The sequence below is a fragment of the Megascapheus bottae genome, chromosome 31 (genome assembly GCF_031878675.1).
Source record: "Megascapheus bottae isolate mThoBot1 chromosome 31, mThoBot2.hap1, whole genome shotgun sequence".
Taxonomy (NCBI): Eukaryota; Metazoa; Chordata; class Mammalia; order Rodentia; family Geomyidae; genus Megascapheus; species Megascapheus bottae.
The window spans coordinates 6644411-6655423 of record NC_143539.1 but is presented as its reverse complement, the minus strand read 5'-3'; the positions used below and the strand labels follow the sequence as shown (position 1 = coordinate 6655423).

General features: G+C 58.7%; 1 protein-coding gene across 2 annotated transcripts; it reads right to left on the bottom strand.

Moving 5' to 3' along the window:
* Positions 1-4405: 4405 nt before the first annotated feature.
* Ccdc97 (coiled-coil domain containing 97) lies at positions 4406-10430 on the bottom strand. Of its 2 annotated transcripts, XM_090322158.1 has the most exons (5): positions 10321-10430; positions 8494-8888; positions 7507-7788; positions 7183-7312; positions 4406-5892 (listed from the first exon to the last, which is right to left on the bottom strand). In XM_090322158.1, the coding sequence occupies exons 2-5, from the start codon at positions 8798-8800 to the stop codon at positions 5772-5774; spliced, it is 840 nt and encodes a 279-aa protein (XP_090178284.1). In that variant the 5' UTR covers positions 8801-8888; positions 10321-10430; the 3' UTR covers positions 4406-5771. The 2 variants fall into 2 exon arrangements, with proteins under 2 accessions (XP_090178284.1, XP_090178285.1); XM_090322159.1 differs by lacking the exon at positions 10321-10430 and having other exon boundaries at positions 8494-8954.
* Between the last annotated feature and the right edge of the window lie 583 nt (positions 10431-11013).

Below are 11013 nucleotides of genomic sequence, written 5' to 3'. Positions count from 1 at the left end.
ATCAACATAACTGCCTGTGGTCACTGCTTCAGCAGAATCCAGGAGAGGCTTTGCTAGCAGAAGCTTAGCCAGGCGCCTGTGGCTCTTGCCTGGAATCCTAACTACTCCGGGGGCTGAGATCTGAGGATCCGTGCTTCAAAGCCAGCTCAGGCAGGAAAGCCCATGATCTCCAGTGAGGCGCCAAAACGTCAAAGCTGGTAGGATGCTAGGCTGGAGCTTAAAGAGACGGGGGAAGTTTAAGCCCCAGGACTTACTTGGTTAAACTCATAGAGCTGCAAAGGGACAGAGCTAGGATCTGAACTCAGGGTCTATGGATACAAGCCCTCCACCAGCCCACGGGAGCTTGGAGGGGCATGGGAGCTATGGAGGGCTTGTGAATGAGGAGATGGAGTTGACCCAGGCAAGGACTGGCTGGTTGTGGAGACCTGCTGGTGACTTCTCCCCTGCTTCGTCTTCTGTGCCTCTCAGCTTCCTCTCCACCCAGCTTTCACTTCCTCCCTCCCCCTGCATTTCCCAGGCCCCTCCAAGTCTTCCTGGCCCAGGGATTGTCTGGGAGAATGGACAGAGAGGCTGGTCCTGGGAGCCCGAGGGCAGTGGGCAGTACTGGGCTGAGGTGAGAGGGTCCTGACCACCCCCCCCAGTCTCTTCCTGTCTGGAAGCCACAGTGGGCCGGGTGTGAGTGGGGGTGGGGGCTGCCTTTGTCACCAGCCTTGTGTGTACAGATACCACTGAGGCTGAGACTTGGACACCTCCCCCCCCCCACGCCTGCAAAGGCTGAAATGTGGATCTTGTCCCCCAACCATGTAGGCAGCGTTATCCCTCAGACCTCCCTCTATGGACACCTGGGCTGCTCTGGAGCCCAGGATAAGGAGCATGCGCAGTCACAGTCCGCACATGCGCAGATACAGACAGACACAGCGTCACCCCATCCCATAAACACAGCCCAGCCCTGCAGCAAACTCTGTTAGGACATGACACCAACCAAAGGAGTCATGTAAATAGATTCCATAGGGTCACTTCGCACCAGACATGGCTCCAGGGCCGTGTCACACAAACACACAGCACAGCCCTGTCAGCCCCATCAGGAAATGAGGCCCCCAGCCCCCGCCCCGCACTTACACAAACATCCTCCATGGGTCACGGTCACCGTGTGACCCGCCAGAGCCCCACCCACGCCACCCACGGAGCTGACACATGTCACAGTCCCAGACACACTGTCTCAGGGCTCTCACCCCTCCACCCTGCCTGGGGAGTCCCGGGTGGCCCCACAGTGGCCACGGTCCAGTCCTGTCACTCCCTGGGGTCCTGGTCACATCCAGGGCACACCGTCACACCTGGGGGCTCCCATCACCTCTTGGGGGCCTGGACTTAGCAGTTCTACACAGCCAGACCTCCCATCCCTAGTCTTGAGGTCCCTCCAGGCCCTGCAGTGAGACCTGCGCTGGCTGCTGGCCGTGTGACCCCTGCCCTGTTCTCTGGGCATCCCCAGCCCTCCAATTGGCCTGGCCCCAACCCAGTCAGGACACGCCTGCCCTGCCCTGCCCTACCCTGCCTGCCTGCCTGCATGGGCCGACCACAGGGCAGGGGGTTCAGGGTGCCCTGACCTCTTCTGGCCACACCCCTGTCTTGCCTCTGCAGGCAGCAGCCAGGAGCTTTGGGGGAAGTTGTGGGGGGAGTCTGGGTTCCGGCTGGAGCCTGGGCTTCCTGTCCGGGCCCCCATGGCAGGAAGAGGCCCTGGCCAGCTCAGCCTCCCTGCCCCCTCCAGGGACCTGCTGGAGCAGGCCAGCAGGGAAGGGTGGCCCACTCCCCACATGTCTGCGGGCTGTTCTCTACTATGACTGGACAGGTGTCCCCTTGTGCCATGGGTGTGGTGGGGGTGTAGCTTCGCTTCAGGGGCCAATACGACAGCCTGTGGCCTGGCTGGCACTGTCATTTTGGGGTGTGTGTCTCCAGCATGTGTCCAGCTGGATGTCTGAGGTGGTGAGGGAAGCTGGGTACTTTCTGTGGCTCTCTCCTGGCACTGCGTGTGTGCATGTATGTGTGTGTGTATGTGTGTGTATGCATTCAGCATCTTCACAGTTCTCTGGGTGTAAATTTTTGCACTCATTTTTTGCTGTCCTTGAGATTTAGGTGCTTATTGCATTATTTTTGGGTTTGTGAGAAAGATATTTGGGGGAGGCAGAGTTATATGTTTTTTTTTTTTGAACCTGGACAGGTTCAAACCGCTGGTCATCCTGGGGCTTGAACTCAGGACCCAAGCACTGTCCCGAGTTTCTTTTGCTGAAGGCTGGTACTCTACCACCTGAGCCACAGCACCACTTGCAGCTTTTTCTTTTTCCTGGAGCTTGAACTGGGGTCCTGAACACTGTCCTTGGGCTTTTTCAAGGTTAGAGTGCTACTACTTGAACTACAGCAGCACCACTTTTAGCTTTTTCTATGTATGTGGTACTGAGGAGTCGACCCTGGGTCTTGGTGCATGCTAGGCAAACACTCTACCACTAGGCCAAACTCCTGGCCCTCTTGCTCTTTTTCTTTCTTTGTGCCAGTCCTGGGGCTTGAACTCAGGGCATGAGCACTGTCCAAGGGCTTTCTTCAAAGCTAGCACTCTACCACTGAAGCCACAGCACCACTTATGGCTTTTCTATATATGTGACACTGAGGAATTGAACCCTGGTCTTTGTGCATGCTAGGCAAGTACTCTACCACTAGGCTAAATTCCCAGCCTAGCTCTTTTTGTGTGAAGAATTGATCCCAGAGCTTCATACATGCTAGGTAAGCACTATACCATTAAGCCACATTCCCAGGCCTAGATTTTTTTTTTTGAGGGGGTGGTAGGTGAAGGGGCTTGAACTCTGGGCCTGAGTGTTGTCCCTGAGCAGTTTAGCTCAAGGCTACTGCGCTACCCCTAAGCCACAGTGCCATTTTTGGTTTTCTGGTGATTAATCGGAGATAAGAGGCTCATGGACTTTAGGGCCCAGGCTGGCTTTGAACCTTGATCCTCAGATCTCAGCCCCTGAGTAGCTAGGATTACAGGTGTGAGCCACTGTGCCTGGCTAGATTTTTGTTATTGTTGACGAGTTGCAGACAAAAAGGACTTTTCTGCCTGGACTGGCTTCAAACCACGATCCTCTGGGTCTCAACCTCCTAAGTAGTAAGGATTACAAACTTGAACCCTGGCACCCAATTATTATTTTTGGTGGTATGGGATAACACCCCAGGCCTGCAGCTTGCTGACACCATTTGTCCCACCTCAGAGCCACCCCCAGACCCCCAGGCTAGAGATGAACTTCCTGAGCGTTTGCTGGGGGGCCCCATTCTGCCTGGGTGGGGGTTGGGAGCAGGTGGGGTCTGCAGGGGTGACCCCACGGCGGGCCTGGCCTTGTTTGTGGAGGAGGGGGTTGGGGAGGCCGGGGTCCCTGTCCTGTCCATGAAGCTCCTTGGCAGCAGTGTGGCCAGGGCTGTGGCATCCCCTTGGCTGGCTGGTGCCACGCTGGCTCAGGCTGGCGGTGGCAGCGGGGCAGGGCCGGGCAGGGGCTGTGGTGGGCACTGGCCTGGTGCCCAGCTCCGGTATAAATATCCCCAGGCTGTCGGCTGTGTTTACTCGGCCCCAGCCCGGGGGTGGCAGTGGCGGGCATGTCCTGGGCCACAGGACAGACATTTCCTTCTCCCAGACAGGCCTTCTGCCCTCTCCAGGGCGGGGACCGAGTGGTAACCCCTCACCAGGGTCCCAGGGACCACCAGTGGAGCGCTGACCTGGACGCCGTGGGCTTGGGAGACACTGAGGGAGGGGGCTGGGCCAGGACACAGCAAGGAGAGGAAAAAATGAAGGTGAAGAGGAGGGAGGAATGGAGGGGGGGTCACCCAGACAGCGGCAGAAGCTGGGGCATGGGGCTGGGAAGGCAGAGATGGAGAGGGAAGGAGGGGTAGGGTGTGGGGAGGGGGGTGGCAGCCACAGGTGCTTAGATGTGTAGGGAGGGGGGAAGTAGAGGTGGCGATGGGAGGCAGTGGGGCCCTGCAGGGCCTTGATGACAGGGCACAGGGTCTCCTTGGGCTCTGGCAGGAGGTTGATGGGGGGGGGTTGGGTGGCAGCTGGGGCAGGACAGACAGGAGACACGGGGGTGGGGGCCGGATGCCGTCGAGGGGCTCTCCTTCCCTGACTCAGCCTCTCCGCCCACCCCATCCCCAGCGTCTCCTGTCTCAGCAGCCCCTGCTGAGACCAGGGGTGTGTCTGTAGTCCGGTGATCCCGTCTCCACCTCCCTCCCTGTCTCCTCATCTAATCCCTGAGACCCGCTGGCCCGCCTCTCTCTCAGCCTCCGCCATCTGACTAACCCTGACTGACTCAATGGCTGCCTGCGCCTCTCCTCTCCGTTACATAACAGAACAAACTCAGGGCGGTGGCAGAGGGAATCATGAACAAGTTTACTTAGTAGACGGCAGCCTGGGGGAAGCTGCCTGGTACTGAGGGCACCGGAGGAGGGGTCCTAGGAACCCGGATCTCAGGGTGTTTCTGGACTGTGGGGTTGGGTCAAGCTGCTGTCCTCTGGGAGCCGGGGCGGTGGCCGCCGGGACGAAGACAGGCAGACATCTGGTCTGTGGAACACCGCCTGGACCCATGGACAGCCTCGGGCATCCTGCAGCGCTCCCAGCACCTGCCTCTTCTCCTGTCTCCCACCTAAGGAGGTCTGTCCCCGGTGCCACCAGGGGCCAGCGCAGGACCGGGCCTGGAGCTGCGCTGGGCATCCCTGGCCACACGGAGGCGGGCAGGGGGTTCAGGGCTGCCTGCAGGCTCCATCGGGACACAGGTGCCTGATTCAGGCCTGGGCCAGCCTTGAACCTCAGCCCCCCCGAGTGCTCTTGTTGCTTCTGGGGGGACCCTGGGCACAGCACAAAGGACCTGGGGTCAGGAGTCCATGTGTCTTTGAGATGTCCCCAGTTCAGTCTGTTGCCCCTTGGCCTCTGCCTCCCAACCTACCAGTAGCCCCTTGTGTGTGCTGGGCGCAGGGTGGGGGTGGGGCATGGGAAGGTGGGACGCCTGGGTTCCCACAGGCTGAGTCACGGGACGGCCATCTGGCTCCCATTAGGCTGGGCGGCGGGGGGCTGTGGGGCGGCCCTGGGCCCTGGACGGGCTGGGGGAGGGACCCTCGGCTGTGTGGGAGATGACTCAGGCCCCTGATAACAGCCTGTGGACTGGGAGAGTAAACAGGAGCAGGGGAGAGAGGCGGAGGAAGGGAAGAAAGGGAAAATTGTGGCTGGGCAGGGGGAACCCCTCCCCTCCCCCCAGTGGCCACCCCTCCCCCACCTATCATCCCCAGTGTGCCTTTGCCAGTCCTCTGGACTGGACTCTGAAGGGCGAGGCAGTGTGGGAGAGAGGGTAATGGGCAGCTGGGTGAGGAATGGTACAGAGGGGCGTGGACAGGCTGTAAGAGGTACAAGGAGGCAGCAGGTGGACAGGGAGAGGGACCAGATCTGGGTTGGGCCCCAGGGGAACAGAGTCAGTAACACGGGCCTTGGATAAAAGGGATGGACCTTCATCCTGGGCCAGGTGCAGGGACAATGGGTAAAGGTGGGGGACAGAGGCAGGAAAAGGGGGTCACAGAGTGAGACAGTGCAAAACAAGGATGGGAGCCCAGAGTCACACCAAGAAAAAGACAGAGGCAGGGGATGGGAAGGGCAAAAGGCGGGGGGGGGGGGGGGGGGGCGGGGCTGGGAGGCTGTCCTGCCATGGGGAACTGCCTGGCTGGGGCCAGGACTGGGCAGGGCGGTGCCATGGTTAGTCTCCACCCAGCTCAGGGCTGGGCGCGTCCTCAGGCTCCTCCTCATCGAAGTACCTCTCCTCCTCGTCCCGGGCCACGATGTCCAGGTTGTCAAAGTCAGGGTTATCGTCCACAGTGCTGCAGGAGGAGGGGGCTGTGAGAGGCCAGGTACCTGAGGCAGCTGCCTGTCAGGTCTGCACTGACCCTGAAGAGAATGCTGGGCCTCTTTGGTCAGTGGAAGGTGGGGTGACACACAGGTGCACATTCCTGGTCTCCTCATAAGGATGGTGTTGTCTCCGTAGGGAGACAGAAGGGAGGGCTGGCTGGGGACTGGTAGTGGTGTAGGGGGCCACCCCAAGTGGCAGGCTCCCCAAGTCTGACTCTACTTCTGGTCTACCCCTCCCCGATCCCAGGACACCTTGCCACCATGCCCTGCTTGGTTCTGCAAGGCCTGTCACAGGGACATCAGGACATGGAGACTGTCCTTCAGATCCGGGCACTGAGACAAGGCAGGAGTGTGGGTTGAATGGTGGTGGAGGGACACACGCCTGACCTCCCAGGCCAATGTCCTTGGACACTGGGTCTGGGGGTGGCAGTGGGCTGGTTCACTTAGGACCCTGTGGCTATCCCCTTGGTGGATTTGGGCTGGAGGGTCCCGGAGTGGGCTGGCGTGCTGTGCGACAGGAACCAGCTTGTGTGTGGCTGTGGCTCGTGTGTCATTAGAGTCCCTGTGCCTGGCTCATGTTGGGGACTGCAAGGCAGACCAATTGGCTGAGGGAACACACCATTTCCCTCTGTGTCCACCACTTTCTTACATCCCCTAGGCTACACTGAAGCCAGCAACAAGTGGGGGGACATGCCACAGGGAGGCCTTGAGAAGAGGCTGAGTCCCCTGGGGACACCAGGGGACTCAGGGTAGTGGAGGGCTGTCACTACCCAGGGTGAAACTGAACCCATGTGAGTCCCATTCTCGCTTCCTTGAGAAGAAACTGAGGCAGGGCTTTGACACTCAAGGCTCTCCCAGTTCTGTCTCTGGTTGTTTAAAGCCACAGGCCTAAGCTGGGTACCAGTGGCTCACGTTTGTAATCCTAGCTAGTCAGGAGGCTGAGATCTGAGGATCGAGGTTCAAAGCCAGCCCGGGCACAGAAATCCATGAAACTCTTATCTCCAATGAACCACGAGAAAACTGAAAGTGGCGGAGTGTTAGAACACTAGCCTTGAGCTGAAGAGCTGAGGGACAGCACCCAGCCCAGAGTTCAAGCCCTACTACCAACAAACATACCCCCAAAGAAACAATACCCAGGCCCAGGAACTTTCTGGGGCCTTTTAACACCACGAAGTAGGGTGTGCTGGAGGGACACAGGCCCGGCAAGGCGCCTGGGCATGCGTACTGGCGGGGGGGGGGGGTAGGGAGCAGGGTGGGGGCACCTGTAGTCAAAGTCCCCGTCCTTGCCATCCAGGAAGCGTTGGTGCATCCGGCTGGTGAACTCCTCCCGCAGGATCAGCCTCTCTTCCGAGTCAGGCATCCAGGCCTCCGAGTCTTTGCTGGACCTCTGGTCTGCAAAAGGAGAGCAGGTGTCCAGGGGGGTTGTTGAAGGGAAGGGGCGGAGGGTGCTCGGGGAAGCACTGGGAGCGGAGACTGAGGGTCGGGGGATCACTTGACTCCTTTAAGGGTGTGGTGATGAAGAGGAGACAGGCAGGCTTGGGGCAGGGGTGTCTGGCCACTGGGGTCTCCCTGTTGCTTGCCCACACCTTCCTCATCACTGTCCTCTTCCTCCTCCTCCTCTTCCTCCAAGCAGGCCTCCTCCTCCTCCTGCTGCTGGAGCAGCCGCTGCTGCAGTTCTCGTTCCTGGTAGGACTGGAGCAGGAGATCGGAGAGCGGGCAGGCGGGCGTGCTGGGGGAGCCGGGCCGGGCTGCCAGGGGGGCCGGGTTGCGGGCACTGAGCTCCTCTTGGGTGAGGTACTGGCCGATGTACTGCTCATACAGCAGCGGTGCGCGGTACCTCATCTGCTCATCGCTGAAATACTCACCCCCTGTGCGGAGGACAGACAGTGGGGGGGGAGGGGCGGGGTCTGAGTGGACAGGGCACGCGCAGATGTGTAAGGCTGGGAGAGGGAGCACACACCTGCAGCCCCCAGGGACTCGGGATACAGAGACAGAAGGATCCACATTCAAGGCTAGTCCAAGCAATAAGTGTGCGACCCTACCTGAAAAAAAAATCAACTAAAATCAAAATGACTGGGGCCGTGGCTCAAGGGGTAGAGGCCCTGAGCTGGATCCCCAGTACTGCCACCCACCTGCTAAACTCTGGCCTCTTATTGTGTCCCCCAACTTCCTCAGAGCCCGTCTCTGCCCCTCTCCCTACTTCAGTCTCAGCGTCTTCATGTTTTTCTTTGTTCAAATCCTATCTCCCAAGCTGGGTGCCAGTGGCTCATGCCTATAATCCTAGCTACTCTGGAGGTTAAGATCTGAGGATTGTGGTTCAAAGCCAACCCGGGCAAAAAAACTCCCTGTGAGACTCTTATCTCCAATTAACCACTGAGAAACCGGAAGTGAAGCTGTGGTTCAAAGTAGTAGAGGACTAGCCTCGCCTTGAGCAAAAGAGTAAGCTCAGGGATAGCACTCAGACCTTGAGTTCAAGCCTCACAACGGACCAAGAAACAGGTCTGTCTCCAGGCTTCCCCCTCCCTCACCTCAGTTTCCCTGCTCTCCCTGTCTTGCCCAGGCGCCCTCCACACCTTGGATGAGCTCACGCAGGGCAGCGTAGCGCCTGTTCCGCAGGCGGGTCCGCAGGGTGCGGGGCCGGGCAGTGCCCTGCCGTGCCACCTCAGCACAGTAGAAGTCGGCCCGGTGGTCACCACGCAGGTGGCCAAAGCAGGCCAGGTGCTCCTCCCGGAGGCTGGTGCGGAAACGCTCCAGGAATACCAGCGGCTTCTCGTGGTACAGCTGGCTCAGCACGGCCACCTTCTCATGCTCTGTCAGGTCGGGCTCACCCTGCTGCTGACTGCACACGGGCAGGCGGCTGGCAGCCACGGCCTGCAGCATGGCAATCACTGCGGCATTCTCAGTCCTGTGGGTGTCACTGTCCAGGGTTTCTACAGAGCTCTCTGCCACCTCCTCCTTGTCCTGGGGTCTGGATGGGACAGGAGTCTGGCTCAGCTCCCCCCAGTGTCCAGGTCTGGGCTCTGCACAGCCTGGGGAAGGGAGTGTTTGTTAGTTCAGGAGGAGAGGCAGGGCAGAGGAAAGGAGGCATTAGAGGAGGGGTCTGGGTGCTAGGTCTCCTCCTAGTCGGCTTACTCTTACTGGGTGCCTGCTGTGTCCTGAGCCCTGCAGGTGGGCTCACAGCGAGCAGGAAGCTGACTTTTTTTTTTGGCAGGTCTGGGGCTTGAATTCAGGGACTGGGCTCTGTCTCTGAGCCTCTCTGTGCTCAAGGCTACCATTCTACCATTTGAGCCACAGTGCCACTTCTGACTTTTTCTGTTCATGTGATACTGTGGAATGGAGCCCAGGGTTTCATGCACGCTAGGCAAACACTCTACAACTAAGCCACACTCCCAACCCCAAGGCTGACTTTTAAGTAGGGATGCGGACAAGAGCATAATTTCTGACAACGCATCGTGTGCTGTTTAGAAAAGTAGAAGGAAAGAGGAGGGAATGGAGGAGTGGCTGCAAATGGATTCTTTTTGTGTGCTGGTACTGGCAGGGCTTGAACTCAAGAGTCACTGGCTGTAATACTAATGAACTTTGGGGCAAAAAAGTTGTGAGACTTTTTTTTTTTTTTTTTTGTCAGTCCTGGGCCTTGAACGCAGTGCCTGGGCACTATCCTTGTGCTTTCTTAAGGCTAGAGCTCTACCACTTGAGCCACAGCAACATTTCTGGTATTTTGCAATGTATGTGATACCTAGGAATCGAACCCGGGTCTTCGTGCATGCTAGGCAAGCACTTGACCACTAGGCTAAATTCCCAGCCTAAGTTGTGAGCCTTTTATCCGCTATAGCCCACCATAAAGCTGGAGTTGTGGTTCAAATGGTAGAGCTCCAGCTTTGGGTGAAAAAGCTGAGCACCCAGGCCCTGAGTTCAAGTCCCAGGACATATGCACACAGGAGAGACAGAAAAGATGAGCAAACGCAAATACATTTTAGGTACCCATGGGCAGGTAGGCCTTTTACGAGGGCAGCCTGGGCCTCAGACTTGGGGGAAGCAGGAGATTTACAATGGAATGAGGAAAGAGGGAGGTAAAGTCAGATTCTGTTGAAGCCAGGGGAGGGGCTGGTCTGAGAACTAGCGTTAGGCCAGGGCTGGGGAGAAGTTTAAAGGTAGTCTGGGAGTCGGCTGGCAAGGGAGTGGGCTAACCTGGGGCAGGGGAAAAGTTAACTTCAGGGGAGGAAAGGAAGAGGAAGCCATGGCAGGTTAAAGCGGGACACGGTGGCGGCGGGCAGGAAGGACTGGGCATGGGTGTGCCGCTATAAGGAGTCCCCCTCGAGGCCTTCCCGAGGAGTTACTTCCTGGTGGCACCGTCACGACTCCCTCCCGTCGCCTCCGCCTGGCCAGCATCTCGTTCTCACCGGGATCCCTCGCCGCCGCCGCGGCCCCGGACTCCAGGTCAATCCTCTCCATCGCGCCCCGTCCACCGGCGCCGCAGGCTCCGCACGGCGGTCCGCGCTTCCCGCGCACGGGGGCCACTTCCGGGTGCACACGCCCCCACGGGTCCGGTGCTGCACTGCACCCCGCGCGGCACCAAGGTTCCGCGCCTGTGCGGACGTCCTTATGCGCACGCGCACCTCCTCACCCGGCATGGGCATTGAAAGACTACTTCCCAAGACCTGGGGCCACCTCACAGACAAGTGAGCTATTCTTATCTTTCCTTGCCGGTCCTGGGGCTCGAACTCAGGGCCTGAGCACTGTCCTTGGGTTTTGTCAAGCCTAGCGCTCTCCCACTTGAGCCACAGCACCACTTCCGGCTTCTATGTATGTGGTAACCAAGGAATCGAACCTAGGGCTCTGTGCACGCTAGGCGAGCACTCTACCACTAGGTCATGCTCCTGGCTCCAAGTGAGCTGTTTTTTATGCATCTCCATTTTGTTCCTTTTGTGGTCAGTCCTGGGCCTTGGACTCAGGGTCTGGGCACTATCCTTAGGCTTTCTCAAGGCTAGAGCTCTACCACTTGAGACACAGCACCACTTCCAGTTTTCTAGTGGTCTTACCGACTTTTGTGCCTGGGCTGCCTTTGAACCAGGATCCTGATCTCAGTTTCCTGA

Bases quoted from the DNA above. Each gene is read 5' to 3' on its own strand.
- Ccdc97 (XM_090322158.1), bottom strand. From the start codon at position 8,800: ATGCTGCAGGCCGTGGCTGCCAGCCGCCTGCCCGTGTGCAGTCAGCAG. The intron at 7,313-7,506 runs GTGTGGGCAAGC...CTCCTTTTGCAG, and splicing joins AGAGGACAGTGATGAGGAAG to ACCAGAGGTCCAGCAAAGAC. The intron at 5,893-7,182 runs GTGCCCCCACCC...CTCCTCCTGCAG, and splicing joins GACGGGGACTTTGACTACAG to CACTGTGGACGATAACCCTG.